Here is an 11,754-nt window from a genome sequence, read left to right on the forward strand (position 1 = left end):
GCCAGCTGCTCTGCAGGCCCACAGTCCTCTAGAGGGGCTCTCAGTCCAGCTCTTGCTCCTGCATCCGAGCCACGAGAGCAGCCGCTTCTCCCCAGGAGAGAAGGAGCATGTCACCAGGAGCCCTCCTGGGCCAGGCTCCCACTGCCCCTCAGAACGTGGCATGCCCATGGGTCTAGGAGGGGCACCTGAGGGCATCTTGGAGGGCATCTGACCACTGAGAGGTCACAGGAGACCCCTTGAACCTCGTTCTGCTACCCCACGTGGGTTTGCCTCCTGTGGGCTGCTTGGAAGGAGGGCTGCCGTGGTGAAGGACGCTTCTGAGATGGGCCCATCAGGCCAAGGACCCAGCCAACCCCCCAGGCCAAGGACCTCTCTCTGTGCTGCCCCCGCTCTGCACACAGCCCTCCAGCTGGGTGGAGGGTGGGTGTTGTGTGCCACACTGTGAACTGCCGGGACCGTGCCTTCTTCCTCTTGGCCTCTCACAGCTGCCGGCTCAGAGGAGGGTCTGGACAGACAAACGGATAAGTGACAACCACTCACAGATTGACCCTGGCTCTGTCTCCTAGAGCCAGTGAGCAGAGATTAAGACAGGGAGCGCCCAGGAGGAGCGCAAGCTAACGGGTGGAATTCAACCCCGGAACAAAAGCCCTTGCAGCCATCACTGTGGACACATCATTTCCTTTATTGCCCACCCATGGAAAAGCCCAGTAGGTTCCATCCACAGTCTGGCTACAGCATGCACACGAAGGAGCTCAGGGGCCACGCAGGGGCTGTGCATGCCAGAGAGGCACTGTCCGATGCCAGCAGGCAAGGGGACTCGCACAGACACCTCACGGCAACTCAGGGACGTCTGAAGCTCAGCTGGCTCACCTCGCCCACAGCTGCCCCGGAGCATGGCCGCCAGTCAGCCGTTAGCCACCACCCTTCTGCCTAGCATGTGCACATCATCACGCGAAGCATCCCAAAGCTTGCCTTGGCGAGACAGTCAAAACGAGTAAATAAGTGAGCAGGGGACGGAATTTCCTTGAATACGCGGACTCTGCCTGAAACGCGGAAAGTACATTCGCTGGGAAGCAGCAGCGGGACGGGAGTTATAGGAACACGGTTCACACCGCGGCCATCGGAACCCCTCCCTCCGAGAAAGAGGCAAGCACCCGTGGGCACCACGCAGGCCTCTCGAAAGCTCTGTGACGAAGGCTTTCCTCCAGCAGCACCGAGAGCACCGTCAGCCTGCTCTGCGGGCTCCGGTGTCTTGGCTGGGGGGGCAGCTGAGCACATCTTTGGAGGGCTTTGGAGGACGGTGTGATGGTGGCATGCTGTTCTCGTGCGTCCCTGTTTGTTCTCAGGTCTGTGAACCAAGGGGGACACACGCTCCGTGCATGTCGCGGCCTCCGACTTCGTTTGCACACGTGCCCTCTGCTGAGAAGTCAGTGTCCTCTGTGACTCATTCGGTGGCGGGCCCGGGTGCGGGTTCCTCACTGGCTTCTCTGTCCTGCTCCAGCAGGATTAACTCCGTTCTTGCCGCCGATGCCACCATCGCTCCAGAGCCCGGCCCGGCGCCCGAAGCCTCTGCCGGTTCCCCGTCCTTCTCCTCAGGGGAGAAGGTTTCTCGGGCGTCGAAAAAGGTGACTGCTTCTTCCTGGAGATTTTGCTCTGCAGGACCTGCCTCATCTTTAGGGGTTTTGCTTTTCTTGGTAGGAGTCGAGGAGAACCCTAATTTGGGAAATCGAAACCAGCCTGCCTTCTCCTGTTTTTTGGGTGGTCCTGCCTCCGGCTGGGCCTCAGGCTGTGTCTGGATGGGGGCGGATTTAGGAACGTCATCTTTGGGTTCAGCGCTTGTCTCATCGACAGAAGAAGAAAATCCGATATTCGGGAGCCAAAACCTGAACAGACCAGCAGATCTTTTACTTTCTGGCTTCTCTTTCGGAGCCCCGTCTTCATCTGCCAGGGGTGCCTCTTGGCTGTCTTCGGGGGGAAATTCGAGAATTTCCGCAGGCTCCTCGTCAGAACAGCTGTCTGCAAACTGGTGGCCAGGGCGAACGTCAAACGCACACATTTGCAGTTCCGGCACGCTGACACCAGGAGAGATAATTTCAAACGGTTCTCCGGTGTCAGGTTGGAGGTCTCCAGAGATGGGGTCTGCTCCTGGGGTGACTTGTCTGGGAGCCTCTCGCAGATCCTCGCTCAGCCGAGAGTCTCGAGTTACCATGTGCAGCCCAGCCTGCGTCGGGGGCTCTGGAATCTTCGCCTTTAGCAAGGAAAACCCATAAGAAGGTGTTCGGATCTGAGATGCGGGGATGTCCGACTCCCGTACGATCTGAGTGGAAATGGCCTCGGGTCCCGAGAGGTGAGCAAACTCTGCTGTCACCCTGCTGTGTATGGTGACCTCCTGGCTCTCAACCTGAGTACCTTGAATGTGCACTCTGACCTTAGAAATGGGGGGAGCTTCTGAGGAGAGGTCAAGGGCCACAGGCTGCTCCCCGGGGACCCCAGCGCCTGTCTTCAGGATGCTCGCGCCCCAGTCTCCAGGGCTTTCCGTACTCAGGGCGAAGTCAAGGCTGCTCTCGGAGCACTGCACTTCTCTCACGGTGGGGACAAAAACATCAGCCTCAGAGCTGGGCGCCGGGAAGCAGAACCTTGGTACCTCTAACTTGGGGAATCTGACAGTTTGCACAGAATCCTCCCAGAGTTGACCCATGGTGACCACGGAAATCTGAGATGGCACATCAGTGCTGGAAGCCTTCAGTCTCAGAGGGCCTTCGGGATGGGAGGACCGTTCCCCTGCTCCCTCTCCTGCCCCGGCGGGTCCTGCTGGGCCCGGAAGAGGAGTCATGCCTGTGGACACGCTGTCAGCAGGGAGGTCCAGCTTCAAGCCTCTGCTGTCAAGGCTACACCTCAGGACATCTGTGTGGGGTGCGCTCTCCGCAGCTGCCGAGTCTGCACCTCCCTCTGGGGACTGTAGGGATGTCGGGGCCTCCACCTCTGACCAAGAAACAGGGGCCCCCTGACTCTTGACTGTAGCTGGTGCCTCTCCTTCCCTGGAGGTGCTGGCAGCAGGCACGGGCATCTGCGCCCCCGGGCCCCCAGCCCCACCTCTGTCCTTGGAGGAGCGCAGGAAGCTGGGCAGGTGGAGGGCGGGCATCCTAAACCAGCTCTCCTGTGAGGTCGCAGGCACTTCTCCTGCCGCGGCATCCCCCTGGGGGCTTCCCGCAGTGCTGGCCTCAGCATCTGGAGCCCTGCAGGATGGCTGCGGGGGGGCTTCTGTTGGGAGTCCCACCATCACACTGGTGCCCCCAACACCACCCTCGCCACTGGCCCTCTCTGCAGCGGGAGGGCCACCCTCTGCTGGGGGACTAGAGAGGGAGGGATCTGGGCGGCCCTGTGGCAGGTCCGCTCCCGCCTTCGAAGTCTTCATCCTGGGAAGTGCGAGTTTCAAGTTGCCAAAGCCAGGCGTTTTGGCCCTTTTCTCCTCTCCATCCTCCTCAGGAGGCATGTCCCTGTGTGCTTCCATTCCTGGAACAGGAACCTCCGGCGGGACGCCCGTCGGACCCACATCTACAACCACGCTGAGCTCTTCATCCTCCAGGCTACGTCCAGGGTCCTCTTTGGGCTCTGCCCCCTTCTTTGGGGACCACCTAAGGGACGGAAGCTTGAGCCTCGGCATTTTTAGGGGACTGCTTTTGCCTTCACAGTCAGCTTCTTCAGCTGGGGCTCTGCCTGGAGCCATTGCTGAGGTCTCCACGGTGTCCTGGGGACCCTCTGGCCCCTGGGACACAGACACTTCCAAGGAAGGTAGGTGAGTGCCTGGCAACGGGAACACAGCGGCTTCCGCAGCCGATGAGTCCAGTCCTGGCGTGGGGCTGAGTGGAGACAGGGTGGGGGCACACTCCACACCACGGGGCTCCACCTCAGCATCTGCTGCCTTCGGGACCGAAAACCCAAACTTTGGTCGATGAAATATAGGAAAAGTCACCTGCCCATATGATGCGGGAAACAGGGGGTCCACTGGGCCAGGGTGACCGTGAGTAGGAGACAAAGAAACTCTCTCAGGGGAAGGGAAATCTGCAGAGCTTTCCATGCTGGGAAGGTGAGCACCCACCTGAGACCCAGAGAGGGCTTCCTGAGGCACGTCCAGGGGGACAGCAGCTCGGGGGACAGTCACCTGGTATTTTGTAAGTGTGACGCCCTCACACTCGGTGAGGGTGGGGACTTCCGCTTGAGGACCACTGAGCTCAAGCTTGGCTGATGGAAAAGCAGCCCAACCCAGCCTGGACCTCTGCAGAGACGACCTGCTGCCAGGAACCTCTGAGGCGGGCACTGAGACACTCGGGGGAAGAGGATGAGCAGAATCTGTATCGAGCGCAAGAGAGTCTCCAGGGGCTCTCTCAGGGGGAGAAAAGAGTTTGGGAAATTTAAAATGGCTTTTCCTCGATTTAACTTTTTCTGCACATTTTTCGACGGACACGCTCCCATCGAAACCAACTCCGGAGACACTAGGATCACCAGCACAGACCTCAGGAAACATGTCGCTGGAAAAGGTAACATCAGTATCTTTGAAACTTCCCTGAATGTCAGGTGAAAGCACCTCAGCCTTACTGGAGGACGGGCCAAACAAAGACAGGCGGAATCGGGGCACCTTGACCTTGCTGTCTCTGGTGACCATCTCCTTGTCCCGCAGGGACGCGTCGCCCTCCAGCTTGGCGCCCGGCACCTGGGCGTCCACCTCCATGCTGGGCAGAGACGCCTCCACGCCGGGGGCCGTCGCCTCCCCCTTGAGGCCTTTGAGGTCCGCGCTGGGGCCCTTGATGTCCACCTGGGGGGCCCTGATGTCCACCTGGGGCATCTTGATGCTGGGCATCTGCACCTTGGGCAGGTGGGCCTTGATCCGCGCCCCTTCGGCTTTGCCATTCAGCTCGGCCCCCGCCGCCTCTCCCTCGGGCAGGGCCACCCCCAGCTCTCCCCCTGGGAGGCGGACTTCAGCAGATGGCACTGGGACGCTGCCCTCTGGGGCTGTGAGCTCGGCTCCCACGGAGGGCAGGGTCGCCTCCCCGCCGACCTTGGGCGCAGGCACGTCCACGGACGTCCCCAAGTCCTTGCCTGCGGCCGACACGCCGAAGGACGGCATCTTGAACTTGGGCATCTTGAGCTTGCTGTCTCTCGCGGCCACCTCCTTGTCCCCCAGGGACGCGTCGCCCTCCAGCTTGGCGCCCGGCACCTGGGCGTCCACCTCCACGCTGGGCAGAGACACCTCCACGCCGGGGGCCGTCACCTCGCCCTTGGCGCCCTTCACGTCCAGTTTGGGGCCCTTGATGTCCACCTGGGGGGCCTTGAAGTCGACCTTGGGCATCTTGATGCTGGGCATCTGCACCTTGGGCAGGTGCCCTTTGAGTCCGGCTCCGGCGGCGGGCTCCTGGGGCTCTCCCTCGGGCCCGGGGCCCTCCGGGAGCTTCACGCCCGCGCCGGCAGTCTTGACCTCCAGCTCGGCGGAGGGGAGCTCCACGCTGAGGTCTGCGGTCTTGACGTCGGCCTGGATGGAGGGCAGGGACACGTCGGCCTGTACCTTGGGCAGGGACGCGTCCAGCGAGGCCTCGACGGACTTGCTCGGCGCCGACACGCCGAAGGACGGCATCTTGAACTTGGGCATCTTGAACTTGCTGTCTCTCGCGGCCACCTCCTTGTCCCCCAGGGACGCGTCGCCCTCCAGCTTGGCGCCCGGCACCTGGGCGTCCACCTCCACGCTGGGCAGAGACACCTCCACGCCGGGGGCCGTCGCCTCCCCCTTGAGGCCTTTGAGGTCCGCGCTGGGGCCCTTGATGTCCACCTGGGGGGCCCTGATGTCCACCTTGGGCATCTTGATGCTGGGCATCTGCACCTTGGGCAGGTGGGCCTTGATCCGCGCCCCTTCGGCTTTGCCCTTCAGCTCGGCCCCCGCCGCCTCTCCCTCGGGCAGGGCCACCCCCAGCTCTCCCCCTGGGAGGCGGACTTCAGCAGATGGCACTGGGACGCTGCCCTCTGGGGCTGTGAGCTCGGCTCCCACGGAGGGCAGGGTCGCCTCCCCGCCGACCTTGGGCGCAGGCACGTCCACGGACGTCCCCAAGTCCTTGCCTGCGGCCGACACGCCGAAGGACGGCATCTTGAACTTGGGCATCTTGAGCTTGCTGTCTCTCGCGGCCACCTCCTTGTCCCCCAGGGACGCGTCGCCCTCCAGCTTGGCGCCCGGCACCTGGGCGTCCACCTCCACGCTGGGCAGAGACACCTCCACGCTGGGGGCCGTCACCTCGCCCTTGGCGCCCTTCACGTCCAGTTTGGGGCCCTTGATGTCCACCTGGGGGGCCTTGAAGTCGACCTTGGGCATCTTGATGCTGGGCATCTGCACCTTGGGCAGGTGCCCTTTGAGTCCGGCTCCGGCGGCGGGCTCCTGGGGCTCTCCCTCGGGCCCGGGGCCCTCCGGGAGCTTCACGCCCGCGCCGGCAGTCTTGACCTCCAGCTCGGCGGAGGGGAGCTCCACGCTGAGGTCTGCGGTCTTGACGTCGGCCTGGATGGAGGGCAGGGACACGTCGGCCTGTACCTTGGGCAGGGACGCGTCCAGCGAGGCCTCGACGGACTTGCTCGGCGCCGACACGCCGAAGGACGGCATCTTGAACTTGGGCATCTTGAACTTGCTGTCTCTCGCGGCCACCTCCTTGTCCCCCAGGGACGCGTCGCCCTCCAGCTTGGCGCCCGGCACCTGGGCGTCCACCTCCACGCTGGGCAGAGACACCTCCACGCCGGGGGCCGTCGCCTCCCCCTTGAGGCCTTTGAGGTCCGCGCTGGGGCCCTTGATGTCCACCTGGGGGGCCCTGATGTCCACCTTGGGCATCTTGATGCTGGGCATCTGCACCTTGGGCAGGTGGGCCTTGATCCGCGCCCCTTCGGCTTTGCCCTTCAGCTCGGCCCCCGCCGCCTCTCCCTCGGGCAGGGCCACCCCCAGCTCTCCCCCTGGGAGGCGGACTTCAGCAGATGGCACTGGGACGCTGCCCTCTGGGGCTGTGAGCTCGGCTCCCACGGAGGGCAGGGTCGCCTCCCCGCCGACCTTGGGCGCAGGCACGTCCACGGACGTCCCCAAGTCCTTGCCTGCGGCCGACACGCCGAAGGACGGCATCTTGAACTTGGGCATCTTGAGCTTGCTGTCTCTCGCGGCCACCTCCTTGTCCCCCAGGGACGCGTCGCCCTCCAGCTTGGCGCCCGGCACCTGGGCGTCCACCTCCACGCTGGGCAGAGACACCTCCACGCCGGGGGCCGTCACCTCGCCCTTGGCGCCCTTCACGTCCAGTTTGGGGCCCTTGATGTCCACCTGGGGGGCCTTGAAGTCGACCTTGGGCATCTTGATGCTGGGCATCTGCACCTTGGGCAGGTGCCCTTTGAGTCCGGCTCCGGCGGCGGGCTCCTGGGGCTCTCCCTCGGGCCCGGGGCCCTCCGGGAGCTTCACGCCCGCGCCGGCAGTCTTGACCTCCAGCTCGGCGGAGGGGAGCTCCACGCTGAGGTCTGCGGTCTTGACGTCGGCCTGGATGGAGGGCAGGGACACGTCGGCCTGTACCTTGGGCAGGGACGCGTCCAGCGAGGCCTCGACGGACTTGCTCGGCGCCGACACGCCGAAGGACGGCATCTTGAACTTGGGCATCTTGAACTTGCTGTCTCTCGCGGCCACCTCCTTGTCCCCCAGGGACGCGTCGCCCTCCAGCTTGGCGCCCGGCACCTGGGCGTCCACCTCCACGCTGGGCAGAGACACCTCCACGCCGGGGGCCGTCGCCTCCCCCTTGAGGCCTTTGAGGTCCGCGCTGGGGCCCTTGATGTCCACCTGGGGGGCCCTGATGTCCACCTGGGGCATCTTGATGCTGGGCATCTGCACCTTGGGCAGGTGGGCCTTGATCCGCGCCCCTTCGGCTTTGCCCTTCAGCTCGGCCCCCGCCGCCTCTCCCTCGGGCAGGGCCACCCCCAGCTCTCCCCCTGGGAGGCGGACTTCAGCAGATGGCACTGGGACGCTGCCCTCTGGGGCTGTGAGCTCGGCTCCCACGGAGGGCAGGGTCGCCTCCCCGCCGACCTTGGGCGCAGGCACGTCCACGGACGTCCCCAAGTCCTTGCCTGCGGCCGACACGCCGAAGGACGGCATCTTGAACTTGGGCATCTTGAGCTTGCTGTCTCTCGCGGCCACCTCCTTGTCCCCCAGGGACGCGTCGCCCTCCAGCTTGGCGCCCGGCACCTGGGCGTCCACCTCCACGCTGGGCAGAGACACCTCCACGCCGGGGGCCGTCACCTCGCCCTTGGCGCCCTTCACGTCCAGTTTGGGGCCCTTGATGTCCACCTGGGGGGCCTTGAAGTCGACCTTGGGCATCTTGATGCTGGGCATCTGCACCTTGGGCAGGTGCCCTTTGAGTCCGGCTCCGGCGGCGGGCTCCTGGGGCTCTCCCTCGGGCCCGGGGCCCTCCGGGAGCTTCACGCCCGCGCCGGCAGTCTTGACCTCCAGCTCGGCGGAGGGGAGCTCCACGCTGAGGTCTGCGGTCTTGACGTCGGCCTGGATGGAGGGCAGGGACACGTCGGCCTGTACCTTGGGCAGGGACGCGTCCAGCGAGGCCTCGACGGACTTGCTCGGCGCCGACACGCCGAAGGACGGCATCTTGAACTTGGGCATCTTGAACTTGCTGTCTCTCGCGGCCACCTCCTTGTCCCCCAGGGACGCGTCGCCCTCCAGCTTGGCGCCCGGCACCTGGGCGTCCACCTCCACGCTGGGCAGAGACACCTCCACGCCGGGGGCCGTCGCCTCCCCCTTGAGGCCTTTGAGGTCCGCGCTGGGGCCCTTGATGTCCACCTGGGGGGCCCTGATGTCCACCTTGGGCATCTTGATGCTGGGCATCTGCACCTTGGGCAGGTGGGCCTTGATCCGCGCCCCTTCGGCTTTGCCCTTCAGCTCGGCCCCCGCCGCCTCTCCCTCGGGCAGGGCCACCCCCAGCTCTCCCCCTGGGAGGCGGACTTCAGCAGATGGCACTGGGACGCTGCCCTCTGGGGCTGTGAGCTCGGCTCCCACGGAGGGCAGGGTCGCCTCCCCGCCGACCTTGGGCGCAGGCACGTCCACGGACGTCCCCAAGTCCTTGCCTGCGGCCGACACGCCGAAGGACGGCATCTTGAACTTGGGCATCTTGAGCTTGCTGTCTCTCGCGGCCACCTCCTTGTCCCCCAGGGACGCGTCGCCCTCCAGCTTGGCGCCCGGCACCTGGGCGTCCACCTCCACGCTGGGCAGAGACACCTCCACGCCGGGGGCCGTCACCTCGCCCTTGGCGCCCTTCACGTCCAGTTTGGGGCCCTTGATGTCCACCTGGGGGGCCTTGAAGTCGACCTTGGGCATCTTGATGCTGGGCATCTGCACCTTGGGCAGGTGCCCTTTGAGTCCGGCTCCGGCGGCGGGCTCCTGGGGCTCTCCCTCGGGCCCGGGGCCCTCCGGGAGCTTCACGCCCGCGCCGGCAGTCTTGACCTCCAGCTCGGCGGAGGGGAGCTCCACGCTGAGGTCTGCGGTCTTGACGTCGGCCTGGATGGAGGGCAGGGACACGTCGGCCTGTACCTTGGGCAGGGACGCGTCCAGCGAGGCCTCGACGGACTTGCTCGGCGCCGACACGCCGAAGGACGGCATCTTGAACTTGGGCATCTTGAACTTGCTGTCTCTCGCGGCCACCTCCTTGTCCCCCAGGGACGCGTCGCCCTCCAGCTTGGCGCCCGGCACCTGGGCGTCCACCTCCACGCTGGGCAGAGACACCTCCACGCCGGGGGCCGTCACCTCGCCCTTGGCGCCCTTCACGTCCAGTTTGGGGCCCTTGATGTCCACCTGGGGGGCCTTGAAGTCGACCTTGGGCATCTTGATGCTGGGCATCTGCACCTTGGGCAGGTGCCCTTTGAGTCCGGCTCCGGCGGCGGGCTCCTGGGGCTCTCCCTCGGGCCCGGGGCCCTCCGGGAGCTTCACGCCCGCGCCGGCAGTCTTGACCTCCAGCTCGGCGGAGGGGAGCTCCACGCTGAGGTCTGCGGTCTTGACGTCGGCCTGGATGGAGGGCAGGGACACGTCGGCCTGTACCTTGGGCAGGGACGCGTCCAGCGAGGCCTCGACGGACTTGCTCGGCGCCGACACGCCGAAGGACGGCATCTTGAACTTGGGCATCTTGAACTTGCTGTCTCTCGCGGCCACCTCCTTGTCCCCCAGGGACGCGTCGCCCTCCAGCTTGGCGCCCGGCACCTGGGCGTCCACCTCCACGCTGGGCAGAGACACCTCCACGCCGGGGGCCGTCACCTCGCCCTTGGCGCCCTTCACGTCCAGTTTGGGGCCCTTGATGTCCACCTGGGGGGCCTTGAAGTCGACCTTGGGCATCTTGATGCTGGGCATCTGCACCTTGGGCAGGTGCCCTTTGAGTCCGGCTCCGGCGGCGGGCTCCTGGGGCTCTCCCTCGGGCCCGGGGCCCTCCGGGAGCTTCACGCCCGCGCCGGCAGTCTTGACCTCCAGCTCGGCGGAGGGGAGCTCCACGCTGAGGTCTGCGGTCTTGACGTCGGCCTGGATGGAGGGCAGGGACACGTCGGCCTGTACCTTGGGCAGGGACGCGTCCAGCGAGGCCTCGACGGACTTGCTCGGCGCCGACACGCCGAAGGACGGCATCTTGAACTTGGGCATCTTGAACTTGCTGTCTCTCGCGGCCACCTCCTTGTCCCCCAGGGACGCGTCGCCCTCCAGCTTGGCGCCCGGCACCTGGGCGTCCACCTCCACGCTGGGCAGAGACACCTCCACGCCGGGGGCCGTCGCCTCCCCCTTGAGGCCTTTGAGGTCCGCGCTGGGGCCCTTGATGTCCACCTGGGGGGCCCTGATGTCCACCTTGGGCATCTTGATGCTGGGCATCTGCACCTTGGGCAGGTGGGCCTTGATCCGCGCCCCTTCGGCTTTGCCCTTCAGCTCGGCCCCCGCCGCCTCTCCCTCGGGCAGGGCCACCCCCAGCTCTCCCCCTGGGAGGCGGACTTCAGCAGATGGCACTGGGACGCTGCCCTCTGGGGCTGTGAGCTCGGCTCCCACGGAGGGCAGGGTCGCCTCCCCGCCGACCTTGGGCGCAGGCACGTCCACGGACGTCCCCAAGTCCTTGCCTGCGGCCGACACGCCGAAGGACGGCATCTTGAACTTGGGCATCTTGAGCTTGCTGTCTCTCGCGGCCACCTCCTTGTCCCCCAGGGACGCGTCGCCCTCCAGCTTGGCGCCCGGCACCTGGGCGTCCACCTCCACGCTGGGCAGAGACACCTCCACGCCGGGGGCCGTCACCTCGCCCTTGGCGCCCTTCACGTCCAGTTTGGGGCCCTTGATGTCCACCTGGGGGGCCTTGAAGTCGACCTTGGGCATCTTGATGCTGGGCATCTGCACCTTGGGCAGGTGCCCTTTGAGTCCGGCTCCGGCGGCGGGCTCCTGGGGCTCTCCCTCGGGCCCGGGGCCCTCCGGGAGCTTCACGCCCGCGCCGGCAGTCTTGACCTCCAGCTCGGCGGAGGGGAGCTCCACGCTGAGGTCTGCGGTCTTGACGTCGGCCTGGATGGAGGGCAGGGACACGTCGGCCTGTACCTTGGGCAGGGACGCGTCCAGCGAGGCCTCGACGGACTTGCTCGGCGCCGACACGCCGAAGGACGGCATCTTGAACTTGGGCATCTTGAACTTGCTGTCTCTCGCGGCCACCTCCTTGTCCCCCAGGGAGGCGTCGCCCTCCAGCT

General features: G+C 65.7%; 1 protein-coding gene across 4 annotated transcripts in view; it reads right to left on the reverse strand.

Annotated features, from left to right (window-relative positions):
* Positions 1-662: 662 nt before the first annotated feature.
* AHNAK2 (AHNAK nucleoprotein 2) overlaps positions 663-11,754 on the reverse strand; it is a 40,421-nt gene continuing 29,329 nt past the window's right edge. For 3 of the 4 annotated variants that reach the window (XM_070514457.1, XM_070514454.1, XM_070514458.1), the window contains one exon: positions 663-11,719. In XM_070514457.1, coding sequence (XP_070370558.1) covers positions 1,445-11,719 — 10,275 coding nt within the window. In that variant the 3' untranslated portion in view covers positions 663-1,444. The remainder of the gene's footprint in view (positions 11,720-11,754) is intronic. The other variant, XM_070514455.1, reaches the window with a different exon arrangement.

This window comes from Equus asinus, chromosome 7 (assembly GCF_041296235.1).
Source record: "Equus asinus isolate D_3611 breed Donkey chromosome 7, EquAss-T2T_v2, whole genome shotgun sequence".
In the NCBI taxonomy this organism is placed as follows: Eukaryota; Metazoa; Chordata; class Mammalia; order Perissodactyla; family Equidae; genus Equus; species Equus asinus.